This window comes from Miniopterus natalensis, chromosome 2, assembly GCF_054644295.1.
Source record: "Miniopterus natalensis isolate mMinNat1 chromosome 2, mMinNat1.hap1, whole genome shotgun sequence".
NCBI classification, from domain to species: domain Eukaryota; kingdom Metazoa; phylum Chordata; class Mammalia; order Chiroptera; family Miniopteridae; genus Miniopterus; species Miniopterus natalensis.
Window position 1 is genome coordinate 26,309,077 of NC_142082.1, and position 20,849 is coordinate 26,329,925.

General features: G+C 37.7%; 1 protein-coding gene across 2 annotated transcripts in view; it reads left to right on the plus strand.

Annotated features, from left to right (window-relative positions):
* Nucleotides 1–311: 311 nt before the first annotated feature.
* Nucleotides 312–20,849, plus strand: part of TUBGCP3 (tubulin gamma complex component 3) — a 75,737-nt gene continuing 55,199 nt past the window's right edge. Inside the window, exons 1-6 of one of the 2 annotated variants that reach the window (XM_087814222.1) lie at nucleotides 312–423; nucleotides 8,929–9,036; nucleotides 12,450–12,517; nucleotides 15,908–15,985; nucleotides 16,909–17,123; nucleotides 19,084–19,256. In XM_087814222.1, coding sequence (XP_087670348.1) covers nucleotides 348–423; nucleotides 8,929–9,036; nucleotides 12,450–12,517; nucleotides 15,908–15,985; nucleotides 16,909–17,123; nucleotides 19,084–19,256 — 718 coding nt within the window. In that variant the 5' untranslated portion in view covers nucleotides 312–347. The remainder of the gene's footprint in view (nucleotides 424–8,928; nucleotides 9,037–12,449; nucleotides 12,518–15,907; nucleotides 15,986–16,908; nucleotides 17,124–19,083; nucleotides 19,257–20,849) is intronic. The other variant, XM_087814223.1, reaches the window with a different exon arrangement.

Below are 20,849 nucleotides of genomic sequence, written 5' to 3' on the forward strand. Positions count from 1 at the left end.
TGCAGGCAGCTGGGGCGCGGTTGGTGCCGGAACTTTGCCGCCTGGCGCCGGTGGTCGGGGAACCGCGCGGGGAACCCTTAAGCCAGCGCACCGACGGCTCCGCGCGCCCGGAAGAAGTGGGGCATTGTGGGAAGCACCCGCCGTTTCGGCGGGTTCCGTTAAAATGGCGCCCTTGTCGCCGGCGGTTCCCGCGGGGCCTTAGGCTTTTGGGGACGCCGGGAGCCCGTGGGGCGCGTGGCGGGCACAGGCAGCGGGGCGCGGCGGGGCCTCCTGAGCGCGCCGGGCTCGGGGCGGGCGGGCTCGGGCCGGCGGCTCCGCGGGGCCCCCGTGGGCAGTCTCGGGCGAGGATGGCGACCCCCGACCAGAAGTCGCCGAACGTCCTGCTGCAGAACCTGTGCTGCCGGATTCTGGGCAAAAGCGAAGGTAGCGGACTGGGGCGGGCAGCTCGGGGTCCGGGGCGCGTCCTGGAGGCCGCTCCCCGCGAGTGCAGCTCAGAGGCGTGCAGGGGACTGGCGGGGCCAGGGCAGGGCGGCCCCCAGGCTCCGCGAGCTGGCGGCAGCGGAGCCGCGAGGGGCTCGGCCGGCCAGCGGGGCTGCAGCCTCCCGGCCGGGGTCCCGCGGGGCGCGGGAAGGAGGGCAGGGCCTGGGTGGGCTGAGTCACCGCTCCCCGCGCTCTGATTCCGAGAGCGAAGCCTGGGCAGATGTCAGCTCGCGAACCGTGTCCACCTTCTCCCAAGTCCCTGGGCCGGGCCGGGCCGGGCCGGGCCGGGCCGGGCGCCTCCGAGTTTATTTGGGTGGGGAGAGCGGTGGACCGGTCCCCGGTCACGCGCCTGTGCAGCGCCGAGTGACGCCGCGGAGGGGTGTCAGGTGGTAGCGAGCCACGCCGGTTTCCCTTTCCCTTGGGAAAGTATAGCAGGTTTGAGTATGATGCAGAGCGGGTGCTTACGACCTTCACCTGCCATATTTTCCTGCTATAAAGGGCTGAGGGTTGCGTTTAATATAAAGCTGTTTCTAGAGAGTTCACATAGCGAATACTGCTACCCAAAGCCAGTTCCGTACCGTGCGTAAAGCCGGTCTGTGCTCGTGGTACTGTGAAAGATGGCACCAAGTGTCATTTCTTGGTACTTGTTTTGGCCGGAGGGAGTGGGGAGTGGGGATGCACCATGAAGGACTTTTCTGGGTAATCGGAGCAACTGGGTTACTTATTCTTTAAGCACCATAACGTGGAAAAGAAGTTGTGCAGTTATTGCGAGAAGACGTTAAGCAGGATTACATTTAAAACATTGGGATTGTATTTTGACCTTTCATGACTGGTGACAGTGTACATAGTTTATTTGATGTTCTGCGATAATCTCAGGGGCAAAAGATGAATTTTTTTTGTCAGTCTGTTAAATGACACTGACTTTACACAGATCTTGCTGCATTATATGAAGTTTCACTCTGTCAAGAGGCATCTCCACCCCCAGGCACTCTGCTAGGTGGTGGTGAGACACAGCCCTACAGACAAGTCTTTCCTCTTACATTCTAGTGGTGACCTGATAAAGGAGGTGAATGTATAATGTTAATGATGAAAGCTGTGGTAAAAATAAAGTAGGCCAAAGGGATGTTGAGAGAAGAGGTGAAGAAAGCCTCAGGGAAGATATTTAAACATGGGCCTGAATGGAGTGAGGGAGAACCCTGTGAACATCTGGGGAGGGTTGTGGGTAGAGGGTACAATGGCCTTGTGATGGGGGGGACTCTGTGGTGTGGTCTTCTGTGTTTGTCTCTGGCTCTTTATGTGACTCTCTAGTTCTCTGAGTTACCTATCTGACTTGATGATCCTAATCCTGGAAGAAACCAGAGAGCTAAGATTGTTGGTTATGACTGACTTTAACATCAGTGTTTTCATTATACCAGTGGTTCTAAAATTGTCCTCCAAGGGTAAACCACACATTCCCATGGTCATAACTGGACTTTGAAGGCCACTGATGAGGTAGCATGATGTTTCTCAATTTAAGACAAACTAAATTTGGGACTTCTTTTGGTTGACTTAGTTTCATCCCTTTAAGGAGGTGGAAACACTTATCTTTAGCAAAGTGCTGCATCTTTCCACTTAGAATTGTGTCTTAGTTAAGAATAAATATACTTTCTATGAGATTCTGAGGGGAGTCTCTCTTAAAATATAAAATCCATTAGAGATGGTGCTCTCTTTGCTGCCAAACAATTGATGTTGCTAAACAATCATTATATTCATAATTCCAAATAATGCTATTAATGAAGAATTTATAAGTATTTAATAGCTTGCTTTGTTCTATTTTAATTTGTCCTACCTTAGCCAAAAGAGCAGTATTAATTCTGCCTCTATAGTTTTAACATTTAAATTTTTTTCTTTTCATTAGTGTGTACTTTACCTGATAACTAAGTAGAACATTTGATTAATTACTTTATTTTCTAATGACATGTTACAGTTGGCCTTATGCTTTTGTAATACATTGCTTTTTTAATACTATGAAATTGAGGCATACTAGACACTTGTTACTTTTAATGTGAATTTTATGTGAGTCAATTTTTCATAGGGCATTAGAAATTTTTTTGTTGCAGTTGGTTTCAAGGGACCTTCAGAAACTAAGCACCAATGTATCATGGTGCTTGACATTTTTATAAAGTTGTATAACCATCATTTCCTACCTTTTCCAGCTTATAACAGCTGTGAATTTGCTTGAAATACGCACTGCCAACCAGAAAATTCTCCATATCCCCTCTCATAGAGCAAATTTTACTTATATCTTTGGATAGTTATTATTTGTGTTTTTGGAAACAATGTGCTTGATGTTACACTGTTTCAACTCTTTCAGAAGCAGCACTCCTTTTTATAGTTTGTAATTCTCTTTCTAGCTCTGAGAAAAAGAAGAAATAAAGGAGTTTTTATTAGATAAGCATTTTAACAATATGACTACATATTGAAGTAAGATGATTGCCCTTATCTAATACTCTAATTTTTAGTCTTGGCTTAAGCCAGGTCATCAAAGAGCTACAGTGTGGACCTCCTCATCTGGCACTCTTCTTGAAATGACTTTGGCTTTTCTGGTTTGGATTTTAGATTTCAATAGTATTGGCCCTGTGGATCTTAATACTGTGTCCTTTTCACCTGTTTCTTTGGTTTTTCACGAGGCGGACCCCTACCTGTCTTAAAGTTCACTTCCTTAGAGAGGCTTTCCCTAGCCAACCTATTTCATGAAGCCTTTCCTGTAATTTGCCACCATGGTGTCCTGTTTATTTTCTTAGTAGCTCTTAACCACAGTCTAATTACCTTGTGTATTTATTTGCCCCATTTTTTTTTTTTTTTTTTTTTGGTATTCTCACTAAGGCTGCCTTGTTGACCACTATTTCTCTTCTATTCTTGGGGCCTGTGGTGTTTAGCATATAGTAGGTATTTAGAAATTATTCATTGAATTACTGATTGAGTATAGTTATACTTAAAAACTGAGCAATATTTTGGTAGTGTTAAACTAGACATTTGTAGTTGACATTGTCGGATATTTCATATTTTAATCTTTGAGGGTAGGTTCATTAAAAAAAGAAAAATTGCCCCTGCTAATTTCCTTAATAGTCCAGATTTTGTGTGTGTACCTTTGAAACATACGATAGGTAGATATGGTTTAAGAAGTAGCAGGTGGATTTTTCATATATTTTATAATTAGCAAGAAAGATAGACTGGAAATTTGGTTGGCAGGCAAGTAGAGAAATTGAAGTGTGGCTGAAGAGGTAGAAATGAAATAATATACATACCAAAGGTGTAGAGAAAATGTAGAGACAGAGAAAGGAGAAAGAATATTACTGGTATTGAGGAGTTTTGAATTTTTGGCAAAAGAAAATTTATATGTTTATGAAACTTTCGGAGTGGGGATTTTTGTTTGATGTACTTGAGTATGTTAATGAACTATATTTTGTAGAACTCAGGATCATGGTAATTGAAAAATATTTTTAACTAGAATAGTTATACAAGCAGCCCTTTTAAATTAGTAATTTTCAATGACACTTTTAATATTTATAAAATTAATATATACTCAGTGTAGAAAACTTTAAGTGTGGAAAAGTATAAGGAAGAAAAGAAAAACTACCTCTAATTCTGTGACTCCACAAAAAACATTTAAATTACTTCTTTTTGCTTTCCCTGCTATGTATGCATTTACCAAGTACTGAACACATTCTGTTGATACAGTGGTGTTTAAGAAACTGTGTGTATGTGTGCACGCTTGTGTGCGATTGTGTCTGCTGGAGCTAGGAAAGCTTTTTGAGGAGGTGACATTTAAATAGAAAACCAAGTGAAGTAATGGAATAAGTCCTGGGAAGATGTGGGAGAAGAGTGTGTCAGGGTTCTGAGCTGGAAGTGAGCATGGTGTGCTCCAAGAATGGCAAGACCACAGAGTGTGGCATGGCTGGGAGAGGCAGATGCCATTGGTGAAGTAGCATGGGACCAGATCATGTAGGCTGTCCTCAGGAGTTTGGATTTTAGTATGAGTGTGATGGGTGGATTTGAGTAGAAATTTATTTATGATTCATGTCTTTTTTTTTTTTTTTGATTCATGTCTTAAAAAGATTACTCTGACTGCTGTATGGATAATTTACTCTAAGGTGGTAAACTCAGAGTAAGATGATCAGCTACTTAGAGTTATTACTATTGGATAGTAGCTATGGAATGATCATATTTGGGATATGCTTTTAGAAGTGGTCAACAGGATTTACTGATATGCATAATTGCTTAAGAGTCTGAAAATGTCTTCATTTCCCTTCTCCTGTCCCCATGCTCTTGAATTATCAATCAGATACAGAAATTTTGGTTTGAAGATGTTTTCCTCTGTCCACTCTGAAGGTATTTCTTCATTACTGATGAGAAATCTGATGTTAGCCTGATTCTTACTGCTTTGCAGTTATACCTGGCAGCTTTTAGGATTTTCTTTTTATCTTTTATGGTATGAAATTTTGCTATATATAAATTTTGCTATCATGTTATGAAATTCTTAAAAGTTTATCTGGATTAACACTTGGTGATCCATCAATTTGAGGACTGTCTAATTATAGAAAAATTTTACCATGAATTCTTCCTCATGAATTGTAACTGTTGTCTTTTGTTGTGTTTGATTTCCCAGCTTGCATTTAATTTCTCTTTAGTAGCTCCATTCTGGTATCATCCTATTTTAAAAATTTATATTTGTTTCTTAAAAAACTTTTCAATTATTTCCTTTGTACTGGCCACTTTGTCTCTGGCACCCATTTTCTGTTCTGTCCCTATATTTCGCCTTTTCTAGAATCGTGTAAATGCAGTCATACAGTATGCAATCTTTTGAGACTGGCTTTTTTCATTTAGCCTATTTGAGATTCATTTATGGTGTTGTGTGTATCAGTAGTGTATTCCCTTTCATTGCAGAGTGGTGTTTCATTGTGTGAATGTACCAAAGTTTATTTATTCCTTCACCCATTGAAGGACATTTGGGTTGTTTCCAGTTTTTGGCAATTGTGGATCACACTGCTATAAACACACACACACACACACACACACACACACACACACACACACACACACACACACACACACACACACACACACACACACACACACACACTATCTTTCCATGTGTTTCTTTGCATTTATCTTGGTGAATGATCTGTTCAAAACTTTTGCTTATGTCCTACTGATTTTTAGGAAAAAACCCTCCTGATTGAGTTTTGAGAGTTCTTTATGTATATCTAGATTCAATTTCTTTGTTGGATATGTACTTCATAAATATTTTATCACTATTTTCGTCTATTAACAATGTCCTTTGCAGAGCATAAGTTTTAAATTTCAGAGGAAGTCTAATTTATCAATTCTTTTTCTTACTGGATCATGATTTTGGTATCTTATGTAAGAACTCTTTGTCTAATCCAAAGTCAAAAAGTTTTCTTCCATTCCCCCCCCAAAGAGTGTTGTAGCTTTATGTTTTACTCTTATTATTGTCTGTTTGAGTTAGTTTCATATATGGTGTGTGGTATAGGGTGAGATTCTTTTTTGAGTTTACCAAAGAAGGCTTTTTTTTATTTTTATTTTTTATTTAAGTAGCTTTTACCTTTAAGACTAAGGGTTTTAAATCAGAGCTTTAAAAAAAATATTTATACCTTGGCCCCACTCCAGACCAATGAAATAGTGATTTGTGAAAGATGAGTTTTAGAATCAGTATATTTTTAAAAATGAACTTTTAATTTTAGAATTACAGAAAAATTATGACAATAATAAAGAGTTCCTATATACCCCACAACCATTCCCCCATTATAAGCATCTTACATTAGTATGGTATAACTGTTACAATAATGATACACTAATATTAATTAAACTTCATACTTTATTCAGATTTCCTCAGTTATTGCCTAATGTTCCTTAACTATCCTAGGGTTCCATCCAGGGTATTATATTACCTTTAGCTTTCATGCCTTGTTTGGCTCCTGTGGCTCTGACAGTTCCTCAGACTTAAAAACATTTTTTTTGATGACCTTGACAGTTTTGAGGATTAAAAGTCAGGTATTTTGTATAATGTCTCAATTGGGATTTATCTGATGTTTTTTGCATTAGACTGGGGTTGTGTGTGATTGGGAGGAAGATCCCAGAGGTAAAGTGCTCTTCTCATCACATTGTATCCAGAGTACACACTATCAAGGTGGCTCATCACCATGGATCTTGACCTTGATCACCTGGCTTGAGGTGGTGTTTGTCACATTACTGCACTGCACAGCACTCTTCTCCCCCTTTCTATACTCTACTCTTGGGAAGGAAGACACTGCAGCCAACAGTTAAGGAGCAGATGTTATGTTTTATCTACCTCTATGAGGGAGTAGTATCTACAAAAATTTTTTAGCCTTTTTAAGTTTCTGTGGGATCAGTGGTAATGTCCCTGTTTCATTTGTTTCTTATTTTTCTTGGTCACAAATTTATGTTTATCAATTCGATTAATTTTTTTTAATAACCAACTGTTGGTTTCACTGATTTTTTTCATATTTTTGTTTTAAATTTCATTGATTTTTTCTCTTATTTTTATTATTTCCTGATGCTTAACTTTGAATTTAGTTTGCTTTTCTTTTTTAGGATTTTATTGTATAAGCTGATATTATTGATTTGAGACCCATCTTCTTTTGTAATAAAAGCACTGTATACTATAAAGTTTCCTCTAAACACTGCTTTAGCTGTATCTTGCACATTTTAATGTGTTGTATTTTCGCTCAGTTCAAGATATTTTCCAGTTTCCTTTGCGACTCTTTTGCCAGTGTATTAAGTAGTACTGTGTTAATTGACTTCCAAATATTTGAATATTTTTTAGATGGCATTCTGTTACTGATTTTTAATCCTATTATTGATAGAGAACGTCCTTTGAATAATTTTAGTTACTTTATATTTAATAAGGCTTATTTTGTCACTCCTAACTGTAGTCTGCCTTGAGGAATGTTCCATGTGCATCTGAAAAGAATATGTATTCTTTTGTTGATGGATGAAATGTTCTGTAACTCAGGTTTAGTTGGGTGGTGGTGGTGAAGTCTATATGCTGGCTCACTTTCTCGTCACTTATTTTTCTGACTACCAAGAAAGGCACTTCTCACAGTGGAGCCTAGGGACTGGGGTTTTAGTTTTGTTACTGGTTTTTGTTTGGTGTGGGATTCAGCAGCACACTGCAGGGCAGTTGAGCTTTAGTGGGAAGGTGGAGGGGTACTGCGTTTGGCTAGAAAATTCCCGGGTTTAGGAATTTTCACTCCCAGTGTTTGGGAGGGAGGGCCGGGTCCTTAACTCAGTCCTCTGCTTTTACTTCATATTCTTTGCTGTCCTGGTGTTCCATCCAGACCCTCTTTAATTTGCTTGGGTAGGGCAGTCAGCCATTGTCTGGTTGTGTGGGAAGGAGTAGAGGACCCAGGAGTTCATTTTCCATCCAGACTCTCAGCCAGCCCTTGTCCCTCAGCCATACTTCATCCACACCTTCTGAGGTACTGAGTTTCCTTTCTGGAGCCTCCCTGGGGTTGTGTTCTTCTTGGCTTTTGTCTCCCCCAACCCCCTTACCCAGCAGGCTTGGAGGTTCAGGTTTCACTGTTCTCCTGAATCAGTTTCCACCAATCCTTTTGCTTTCCAGCTTCTCACATTTCCTTGACTTCTCTTTGTGTTGTTTCTGCCTTTTTTTCTTTGCCTTTGTTGATTTATGAGTTAAAAACAAACAAAAAAACTTTGGCCTTGACTAGTGTGGTTCAGTTGGTTGGAGTGTCATCCCATGTACTCGAGAGCTTTCGGGTTTGATTCCCAGTCTGGGCAACCTAAGTTTTGGCTTTTTCTAGTACAATGATGTTTCTCTCTCCCTCCTCCCCTTCCCCTCTCTCTAAAATCAGTAAAATATATCCTTGAGTGAGAATAAGAAAAACAACAACTTTGTTCTCAACTCAGTGGGTTTTATGAAGGGAGTGGATGCAAACATCTAGTTTAAGCCACCATCTTTACCTAGAAGTGTAAACACAGTTTATAAATTAATCACGCATTTTGATTGCTCCACGGCCCACTCTGGTTTTTTGTTTTTTGTTGACTTGAATCTTGCAGCTTCTCAGAGTCTCTCTTTGAGCAGGCTTGCTTCTCTCATGCTTCATACTTTGCGCTGTGACTTTTCCTGTTCCCTTTTTTTTTTTTATGGTTATCAGTCCAATTTGTTTTCTGTCTCTTAGAATTTTTCAGATTATCTTGCCTTTTGCTGTCTCCCTTTCTTATTTTATAGAACTGTTATTTGTTCATTCATTTTGTTGTTTTGATTTCTTAGTAGCTTTTCTATACTCTCAGTTAAAACCTTGGGAAGGCGGAAAGTAGATACCTGTGCCCAGTCCACTTGAACTGGAAGTTTCAGGTGATCAAAAGTGATTGGCAATAATTTGCATTCTTTTATTTACCTTTCAGCTGATGTAGCTCAACAGTTCCAGTATGCTGTACGAGTTATTGGCAGTAACTTTGCCCCAACTGTTGAAAGAGATGAATTTCTAGTAGCCGAAAAAATCAAGAAAGAACGTACGTATTTTTCCAGAATGTTAGTTATCATGTGTTGGATTCTTAAACTTCTCAAAGCTTAAGAATATATATACACATATATATGCACATATATACATATACACACAGGGTGGGGCAAAAGTAGGTTTACAGTTGTGAGTGCAAAATACAGAGTTTGTTCTTGTATTATTATTTATTAATGTATTATTTTACATATGAACATCTCTAAACCTATTTTTGTCCCACCCTGTATGTGGTTCCCAAGGTACTATTATGTATAATTATATTTATATAATTATGTTAAAAATAGGACAATTCAATTCTGTCTTTTGTTAGAACATAGTGCAAGACAATTGTTTAAATACTATTATAAAAACATAATTTGGTTTAAGAGTATGAGAAAGATAAAAGGATTTAATATAACTTCCTGCTTATCTTGTGATTTGCAGGATTTAATGTTATGCACCTTTTGACCAGACAACATAGAACACTCACTATCTTGGCAGTAAACAACTATCAGTGGATCAAATATTGCTTCTATTAATTGTCAACATCCAAACTCACAGTACTTTAGAACTTATTATGTGAACATTTGAATTCTGAGATGATACTGAAAGCTTCCTTAAACGTTGTTACCTTAAAGTAGAAAGCTTCCCATTTATTAGCACCTGGTTACTAATGCATTCTGTGGAAGGTGGGGCTCTGCTGTCCCTCAGTACTGCAGAGTATCTAAGAGAGGGAGGCTTTGAGCATAGGAACCCATGTATGAGAATTGCTCTTGTCTGGGCTGTAGAGTTGTTTTTCTCTGGTGGCCGTTTCCTTCCCTCCTCAGTTTTCTGGGCTCTTTGAGTCCAGCTCCAGCTGCCTGAAAAGTAGCTGCCTTGAAAGTCAGTGGTCTTCCTACCGGGGCCTCGCTCGCTATTAAATTGCCCAAATGAAGTGGGCTTTGGCCTTATTTCTAAGTGTGCTGGCAAACTGATAATAACATCTAGGAGATCTGTTTTTCATGGCACAGTTTCTCACACCAGCTGTTGCATTATTAACTATTCGGCCAGTGATCTGTGTGGATGCCCCTTTTCAGAGCTGTGTAACTGAGCTGGATGGCGAGGTAGCTAGTGGTAGAGTTGAGGCTGTGGCATGTGAGTAACTGGATCTGACCATGGCTACATTTACAAGTTTAGAGCTTGATGAGCAATGCAAGTCTGAAATGATGATTCTGCTGATATGAGTCAGATCTTGGTGTTACTTAGTGTTATGTGTTTTATTTAAGGTAGTTGGACAAAAATTCAATATTTATCCTGCTATTAACTTATGAGAACTTATTTTCCTTTCTTGTCTATAAAACTGAATGTAAGTACACTGTATTCTTGAACCCTGATGATTATTACATTTTAGATTATTTTAACATTTTACGTTATTTTATATTTTATATTATTAGTGAGAACCTCGCCTATTGGGTAATATTTTAACAAACCATTCCCTTTACAAATTTACATTTCCAGGCCTCCTGGTGAGCATATTACACATATGTGTAGTAGCTAAAAAAATTTTGAAATTCAGAGTTAACTGGCAGCTACATTGTTGCAGTGAATATGGCAAAGGAAGTCCTGGAATTTCTTTTTTAAGAAGAAAACTGTAATCATGTAGTCTTTTCCCTGTGTATCTTCTGTGTTTTTGAAATAAGACTTGATATATATTGATGCAGTTTGCTTCTCTGCCCATTACCCCCCAGAGTCCCCAGCAGTGATGTGGCCCAGCTGTAGTTCATAGAGTGTTATTGATGGTCCTTTCATGTAATGGTCAACATTGACCTATCACTTTTCAATAATTCTTAGACATAGTTTTTATAGTTTAACATTTTTGAAATATGATTTGTTTTTGATAGATTAGTTGAGTTATGGTAGTTCTGTTCTCTGGAATAATACAAAAACGTTAAACTTTCCATTTTATGTGGCTGACTTTAAGTATAAAATGCTAATATGGTTTATATTAAAACATTGCAAAACTCATCATCTGTGATAAAATTTAACACCTATTGGTTTCCTAATTTTTCCATTGGTGGGTGGGGGTACATTGTAACCCAAGATTTGTTTTGCTATGCTTAGCAATCTATTAGATGAAACTTTTTTGGGGGGGTAAATATTCTGTGTTCATTTTGTTTTGTATTTACTATTGTTTTACTGTCCTGTGACTAATTTTGTATTTGTGAATTAGTGTCAGTGTCATTCTATAGAAAGAACATTACTTATTTAATGTCATGGTAGTATTTATTTGGAGTGTTTTTATGTAAGCTTTAATAGGTAGTAAAGAATATTAAATTTTAATTTCATTAGTTTTGTTGAATGCATTTTATGAAAATAGATTTTAAAGATAGCTTTACCTTTTGGCATAGGAAGACTTGAAAGTACAGATGTGATTAGGATGATGTAACCTCTGGTATGTGGTTCATATAATCAGTACATGGTACCAGCACCATTTCCTGGCTGATGAATATAAAAAAGTGTTGGATGTAAAGTCAGTCGTTGTCTCTCTAAAATGAATTTGAACATTCAAAGCTAAGTGAGTTTGGCTGATGAAATTTTAAGAAAGCGCTCCTACTAAATTGGGATAAATAAGCACAAAGGTTACTTGGAGAAGCTCTAAGATAGCTTTTAAAAGTGGTGCCTTTTCTCATGAGTATAACAGGGTTTCTTTGAGAGGTACCTGTGCACAGGTGGTGTGTACAAATATTATTATAGATGCCGGTGAGTGGAGTTTCCTCCTACACAAATCCTGTGTATAGTCTTTTTCATCGAAACAGTAAAGCATGGATTTCTCATTTGTAATTGGGCTTTCAGAAAATTTTAAGTGAAGCGTCAAGGATCTGAAGATGTTTACTAATAGAATGAATTAGTGGATGAAAATTAGCTAATAAGCTGTTTTGATTTTTATCATAAGCAGTAATTGACTATTAATTTTGCTGTATGTGTTAACAAAAATGCTTAGAATGTGTAGTTTTAAGTCAAACTATTATGAATGGTATACTTTTTGTTACTGCCCTTTGAATTTAGGATTCCAAAGTTATTTTCACTTCACATCCTCTCTTCCAGATAGCCATTATTAACTACTTAAATGGATGGTAGTTTTCCTCCCTGGGCTGTTTATTAATATTTGTAGGTAGAATCTAAAAGGTCTCATCATTTCTATTACTTTAGCTTTTTACAGAAACTATTTGATTTCAGCCTAAAATTGTCCATATTTTACAAACATCAGAGAGATTACATGAATTGACCAAATTCGTAGAGCTGAAATATCACTTGTCTAGTTATTTTGATTCTTAAGCTCAGGATTCTTTTCAGATTTCAGAGTTGTTACTATAGGTGAAATAGTATCATAAAAATGAATTTTGGTGTATGTGATTTGGTGTATGCTTATTTTCTTTTCTAACTTGACAGTTATTCGACAAAGAAGAGAAGCAGATGCTGCATTGTTTTCAGAACTCCACAGAAAACTTCATTCACAGGTATCATACAAGTATTCTGAAAGCCATTCCAGTAATGGTGAGAGTGATCTGGGAACGTTTGAACATTTTTCTGTGGTATCATTAAACTTTTCTTTCTTGAGTTATGGCTTTTAATTGTAGATATAAATTGAGTTACATAATTTTAATTGTAGAAAATCTTTTTTTAAAGATTTTCAATGTTAGAAGTAAGTTCTGGCTGGATTTAGTGCTAAGTTGCTTATAAAGATGAATGAAACTACACTGGGAAAATAATCAGACTTACTTACACAATAAGTATGTATTACAGAAGCCTTAAATCTGTTTCTGGTATAACAGCAAAAGCTTATCTTGATGATACACTTCATTGTTTATCAGGTCCTAATTTGTACTGTTATAGTAAATAACTTAAAAATTGATTTTGAACATTTTGTGATTGGATGTTGATACTTGCACACAGTGGTTTTTCTAACCTGCTATTTTTATATAAGACTCTGCCAGCCTCTACACCAATAAATTAATTGAATCATAGGGTGAGATTTTTGTGATTCTGACTATAAAGGATCTTAGTTCATCTGGCTGTCTCCTGCCTCTTATAGGGAAGAAAGTGAAATCCAGAGAAGCTTAATACTTTGCTCAACAAATATTAGGTTAGTGTTACAACAATAAAAATCACTGACTTGTGCCTAAGGTTGCTAGTAATCTACTTACTATTTTTCAGGTCTTCCTATTTATTTGTAAAATTAAACTTAAATTTATTTCCTGACCCCTTTGATTCCTTAATTCAACTTGATTTACTTGGAGTCACTGTTTTAAGTATGCTTTTCCATCTTTGGTAACATTTGCTTTGCTGGTGGTAGTCCCTGCCTGCTTCACCACCTTGTTTCCCTGTCCCTGTGCAGTTGCACACACCTCAGTGTGCAGTCCCTCTATCAAATGTTCCTCAGCAGACTGATCCTATTTAATACTTGTTTGTCTATGTTTAAAAAAAAAAGCTGACACCAGCTTTAAATATGCTGATTGCTAATTTTTGTGCACAGTTTTGTTTATTTTTGAAACTTTCTCCACTCTCCATCCTGTATACATCTTTGTTTTTCTGAAACAGCTGAGGATCTAACCCAGGACTGTTGTTGCACAGGTAGAATGTCTGCCGTCTTCCCGATGCCTGCTGGGCATTTTTACACAGGCATTCCTTAGGAAACATTCACAGGGGCTTGCAACTCGGCATCCTGGGAACTGAAAGGAGCATACTTTTAAAATTTCTATCTTCTAGGAGTCCATTCACATCCACCCACATTAAACCTGCTTTTCCTTCCATGTTCTCCCTTTTGGTGAATGATAACACCATTCACCTTTTACCAAAGACTAGAAACCTGGATGTCATCTTGACTCTCTCTCCCAAGTTCTGTCCCCAGGTCTTACTGATTGTTTCTCGTAGGTGTGCTTCTCGTTTGTCCTTATGGAGTCAGACAGACCTTGGTTTGAATCCTGGCCTATACCTTTGTGATTAAGTTATTTAACTTTCATCTCTGCTTCACTCATTTATGGATTGAACAGAATACAGTTTGTGTCTCAGTGTGGTTGTGATGATTATGGGATATGATGTCTGTAAGGACTTGTCCCAGCAGGCCTCCTTTAAATGACATTTGCTGATGACTAACTGCCTTCTAGGGCTTAAAGGAAACAGGATTGGTAGAGAGCAGATCTTTGGAGATAAGTAGATGAGTTTTAGCTTTTTGGTCCTGTGCCCCAACAGAGTCATTTAGCCCAGAGGCTTGGCTTATGGGGTTTGTCCAGGTTACCTTAGCAGATACTCAGTCACAGAATCCCAGCTCAGCCTCTGGTCATTTCCCTTCCAGATGACTGCAGTTTCCTAAGGAGGGCCTGTGCGTCTTGCTTTATCTCCCCTGTAGTCCATTCTCCATGGGACTGTCAGTGAGTAGATCCATTCCCCTGCATGGAATCCTTCAAAGGCTTCCTGTTGTCTTCAGCTTAAAATCCAAATTTGGTACAGCATACAAGGCACCCTTTGATCTGATCTTCCTTCAGTTTTCAGTTTCTATTCTCATGTCTAGCTTCAGCCAAATTTATCTGTTTCAGTTCCCTGAAGAGGCCATTCCCATTCCCCTTCTCTGCCTTTATATCACCCATCTTTCTAAGAGACTCACATCTCTGGGGCTCCTTCCTGAGCATGGAACACTCGAGTGATCCTCCTGTGTCTGAAGTGTAACTTATCGTACTGAAATAATTTGTCCATTTGTCCACTTACCACTGGACTGAGGACTCTGTCAGTACTGGGCCTCTTTCTTGCCTGTGCTGCCCCAGCTGGGGACTTTGTTTTTTCTGCAAAGTTCTGTGTAAATCAATTTTTTAAGTTAGACAATAATTTAAATACCTGGGATGAGCTTATTCTTTAGAGAAACGTTCAAGGAACATTTTATATAATGAAGAGCTTGTATAATGTAAGTAACCATCCCATAATTTGTTTTGTAAATAAAGATATTGATATGTTCTAACCTGTGCATTCAAAAGGTAAGGCTGTATGGATAGAGTAGAATGCTCTGTAAATTTGGATGAAATGTATTGAGGTTGGGCTGCTGTTAATGGTTGTGAATCAGGGCAGAGGGGTAGGTAACTGAAAATTAATGAAATCTGTAGACTGACCTTACATAGAAACCTAGGGGTTCGTTATCCTGACAACTAAGATCTTGAGTTTGGGTATGCATGATGCCGAGACTTACATCATACACTTTGGAAATGTTAAAAAATTTTTTTAAACTTACTATTATTTTTAACCCTTACCCAAAGAAAAAGAGAAAGAGAGAGAGAGACAAGTATCTGACATTTGCCTCCCATATGCACCCCGACTGGGGATTGAACCCACAACCTAGGTATGTGCCCTGACTGGGAATCGAACCGGCATCCTTTCCATGTACAGGACAATGCTTCAACCAACTGAGCCACACTAACCAGGGCTAAATTTTTTTTTATTTTTATAATACTCTATTTTGTGACCTAAATGGGACATTGATAAGGATGAGGGAATCACATATTTTATGATGGCATTTTGCTTATAATCACTATGTTTGGGAAGTTGGTTATTATAAGAATTATTTCAAAGGGAAAATATTATTATTCAGGAATAGGGTAATTTTAAAAACGTGCTCTTGTTAGGGACTTTGGAGTTAGTTTTCAGGAGAGTAAAGGTTCCAAAGGTTATTACCTCATGAGACATTAGCCTTCTGATGGGTAGTGCTATTTGCAGTGCTTGGAAAATGAACAAATTTAGATTTGATGTTACTGTGTGAACTTTAAAGTGCAGTTCTCTTTTGGAATAAGGGTAATTTAGGAGAGAGGAGGGTAAAACTGGGAAGTAGTACAACCTTGTCTCTTTAATGTTTTCTTTCTGAACAGGGAGTTTTGAAAAATAAATGGTCAGTTCTCTACCTCTTGCTAAGCCTTAGTGAAGATCCACGCAAGCAGCCAAACAAGGTGAGAGGCTCTATTTTAGCAGCTCAATACCTTTTTAAAGGGCACTTTGCATCTTTTGTTGGACAGTTATGCCAAATTTTGATAGGAATTGGCTTTTATACTTAAGAAAATAGTATGAGTAAAACAGAAAAACTGGGCTAGTTTTCTGGACAGTCATGAAAGGCTGGCCAAGAGATTTCTTTTTCTTTTTCTTTTTTTTTAAGAGCCATTTTAGTCACTGTTCTGTGTTTTCTTAAGATGTTTTTTAAAGTTATGTTACTCAAATATAACAATGTTCAATTAAATAGAGCATGAACTAGCAGTTTTCAAATTTTTTACTGCGTAAAGTTATTAATATTAGCATAGCAGCACAATTCTTTGAGTTAGAAGACCTTTTAGAATTTTTTTGTGTTTTTAGATGTCATTTTAAACATTAATTAGTTATACCAGTGCAAACTTAGTTGTCACACGGGTTCAATTTTAGACCTGTGCAGCATTTAAAAAAACAATTTGGCTGCTCCATGTCCCAGAGAGTCTGTTATAATAAAATACTCTACTACAGAAATTTGAATGCTTAAAAGTTGGAGAGTGTGGGTGAAAGGATCATATTTATATCTAAAGCTTTATTCTGAATAATGAGCATTCTTTCATTATATAAGAATGCCAAACTTAAAAATATTTGAGTAATTATTTGAGTTTTAATTTGCATGGATTCCGAATAGTTATCACACCACATGGGAGTTTTAGAGTTTAGAGAACTTTCTAAACTGTATTAGTTCTGGTGTATTTCAAAAGTATAACAACTAATTTATTGTCTAATAAGTGCAAAATTCAATTGTAGGAATAGAACTAAAATCTAAACATTAATTATCTTTGTCGATTTGGGAAAAGTGTTCTGTAATTTTATATCTCCAGATACTTAATGCATTTTAATTTATTTTCAGATTTCCAGCTATGCCACGTTATTTGCCCAAGCATTACCAAGAGATGCTCATTCAACTCCCTACTACTATGCCAGGCCTCAGACTCTCCCGTTGAACTACCAGGATCGTGGCACTCAGTCAGCGCAGAGCTCTGGCAGTGTGGGAAGCAGTGGCATCAGCAGTATAAGCATGTATGCCCTAAATGGCCCGACCCCCACACCACAGTCTGTTCCAGGGTAAATCAAGCTTACATGCCTTGATTCCTGCAATAGTAGAAACAGGAAAATCCTCAGGCTTTTTATCAGGCATTTTGTGTTCACTGAAACCCCTTTTAGAGGCTTGTGTGTGTCTGGAATATTCTAGGTGCTGTGTCTGGTATGATTTGTCTTTGGCTTTTACTCTCCCTCAATACTCAGTTGCATATAGGAATTCTTTCCACTTCAAATCTCAGTTGACTGTAAATTTTTGACCAGCTCTCAAGCTATTAGTGCAAATGTGTATTAGTAAAGGACCTAGTTCACAAGCATGATGTGCAGAGCCTTTCACTTTGAGGTAAAATGATTGGCATTTCTCTTGCTAAACTCTCAGATTTATCTCTCAGTGAATATTGTCCCCTTCATTGATGTATGCTGTTCTCTTCATTGAATTATTTTTAATAAGTGAAAATTAAAATAAAGCTGTCTCATTCTCAAATGCTGAGATCTTCAAACTAAGAATTATGGCATCTTATAGTGCAAGTGAATTAAAATGAGAAACTACAGGAACACACAACTAAGATGTTATATACTTTGCAGCAACCTGCTGTCACATCTAATTACATTTTGAATAAATATAGAATTTGCAGTTGAGAATACAGCAGATGCCAGTGCATTAATGGACTTATAACTTTGTTTTTCGTTTGTTTGTTTGTTTGTTTTTTCCATAGACAATTCTATGCACAGTTCATTCCTGGAAATCACATTAAAGCAGACTATTATAAAGCAGGGTATTTTTCCAGAAGAATAGTGACCAGGGATTTACCATCAAGTGATGTTTTCCACATGAGCATAATATAATTATAAATCATTGTGTGACTTAATAAAATTATGTTCAAGTTATTAGAAAATAGAATGTGTGTACCACACATATGGATTATAGATGGGAGTCTAGAGTTCTAGAAAGACAGCATAATGCATTCTACAAATTTAATCTCAAACTCATAATGGCTTCAAGAGTAAACAGACTTCTCATTTTCACTTTAAAATTTGAAATAATTATTGTCATGATATGAAGAAAGCTTTATAGAAAACTTTGAACTGAAGTGGTTTTTTAGAATTTTTCTCTTAAATTTAGAACTGTACTCAAAGACATAATTTTAGTAGTTGTTGATGACCTTTTCCCCCATTGAAAACAGAAAAAAGTAAGAGCTTTTCAGGTTTTTGCTTTCCTCTCTTACTTCATCAGTGGATTATAGATGGACCCACCAGTATTTTACCAGTAATAAATCAGAGCTCTGCTACTTGGAAGCAACGTTGTTGAGATTTTTGTTTTTGCATTTTGTAGTCCTAGGAGGTGATAATTTTGTTACAGTTTTCAAAACATGTCATTGGAAATCAGCTATCATGTTCTTAGATCTTCAAAGAGCATCTTTGATGTAGTTTCCCAGTGATTAAAAGCTAACTTTTAGACCTTGGATGTGTGCTTTTTCCTTAAATTTTGTTTGTACATTTTAAAAATTAATTACAAATTAGGTTTTCCTTTTCCTATCAAGCACCATGAAGGCTGGGAGACAAGTGAAGTCAGGGAAGAGGGACAGTATTCCAGGGTTTTTTTCACTCTTGTGCTCAACAAAGTGTTGTGTGAATGAATTATGTTAATACTGAAGGTAAAATTAGTAGTGAATTTCAAAGTGGTTTTAAATGAGTAGTGTATGTTATGTGTATGTAAAGAAAAGTCAAATATATTTTGGCTTTATGGTGGGAAATACATGTGGAGGTGACAGTAAGAGCCTGAATGACAGCTAAGGATCCCAAGAAGGCTTTGGACTGATGATTATTGTTGTTATGTTTGGATATGGTTAAGTCATTCACCTGTCTCAGATTTATAAGATTATATAATTCAGTGAAGTAATATAAGAACAATTTCTGGAAGTGTTTTTGTCTCTTCAGTGAATAGCTGGGATATTTGAAGATAAAAAATGTTCTTTTCTTTTTTTAGACAGTCTCATCAAGCTCCGGGAGTAGGAGACTGTCTTCGACAACAGTTGGGGTCACGTCTTGCATGGACGTTAACTGGAAACCAGCCTTCTTTACAAACCACTACCTCAAAAGGTATACCCAACACTGTTTCGCGCAATGTGACAAGGCCAAGGAGAGACTGGGATGCAGGTGGTGAGTAAGGATATATTTTAATGTAGCTTTTCTTTGAACATTCAGAATTTATGCTTCCCTTATTTTAAAATACTGATCAGGAATCCCTGTTTATAACTTTTGAGTGATTTCTTGTTCTCACGATGAAGTTCAAAATCCTAAATATTGTCTGTAATGCCTTGGGAAGTCTGATTTTATCACCCCATGTTACTCTACCTTGTATTTACCAGCGCCACCCCCTTTTCAGGTCATTGTCTGAATGCTTTCCTCTGTCTGGATCTCTTTTCCCTTCCTTGTCACAGTCCCCTTCTCCTTTTATTCTGCCTTTCTTCCTGAGAAAGCATCTCCAGGCTGGGTCAAGCCCTAGTGCAAGTGACTGTCTACTGCCAGAGTCCAAGTTCCATGAAGGAGGGGCATTTCTGTCTTGTTCTCTGTGGTAGTAACTAGCATAGTGCCTAGAAGGTTGAAGAAACTCATTGAAGATTTATTTGGTGGTTAATTGAATGCCTCGTTGAATTTTAAAACTTTGTTAGGTTCCAAAGAAAGTTTGAGTTTCTTACATGAGAACACTACAAATAGCCATGTTGGGAACATTATTCTGAAAAATAGAAGAGTGGGCTTTATCATTGACTCATAATCTACTGAATCTGAAATTCCTCTAGCTGTTTTCTGTCCTTGTGTAGGATGGGAGGACGAGCTGTGTCTTTTAGACTTCTGAGAACACTCATACACAGCTTGGCCTGTCCCTGTGTAGCTGCACTTACCAGCCTCTAGCTGCCCTGCAACATTTGACAGCTGTGTGCCCTTGGGAACAGAAGCTAGTGTTTAGAGCCAAAGTGCCATTCTCTTCTTCCTTTTTGTTTGCTGTGACTCCTGATCCCTAACCAGTGCCTTCAAACCTGTATTCTATACAAAGCTAAGAGATAACAGGACTTAAAAATATACTCGATTTATCCAAAAGAGCAGGAGAAGTACAAAGGAAGAAAACGGTGGGATAAATAAAACACATACCTAAATAAGGTAAATTTAAATCCAAGCATATTGGTAATTACATTAAATTCATGGGGATAGATAATTTGTTTAAAAGATTAAAAAAAATGCTGTTTAGATAATTATGCACTACTCATAAGAGACATTTGAAATATAGGGACACAAATAGGTTAAAAGTAAAGAGATGGGAAAAATACCTTTTATAAACACTAACCATGAGAAAGATAGATGGCTATATTGAAGTTGATGGTGGCAGGAGTGTTAGGACAGAAGGACATTTCGTAACAATAAAAGGATCAGAACTTTGGGAAGAAATAGTACTCCTAAATGTATATATTCACCTGCCATAGCTTCAGATGCACAAAGAAAAACTGAAAGAACTGCAAAGAAAAGACAAGTCCATAATTACAGTTGGAAAATTCAACTTGTCTCTTAGTAGTTGATGGGAAAAGTAGATAAAAATGGCCAATAATGATAGGTAAGGGTTGAACAAACTGCTAGCAAATTGATGTAATTGATGTTTATAGAATATTAGCCCCACCACTGAAATACAAACCTGTCCTTGCCTTCTGACTGTGCTGGCCTGGTTCTGAGAGTGCTGATCTCTGACTATATTCTGACTGC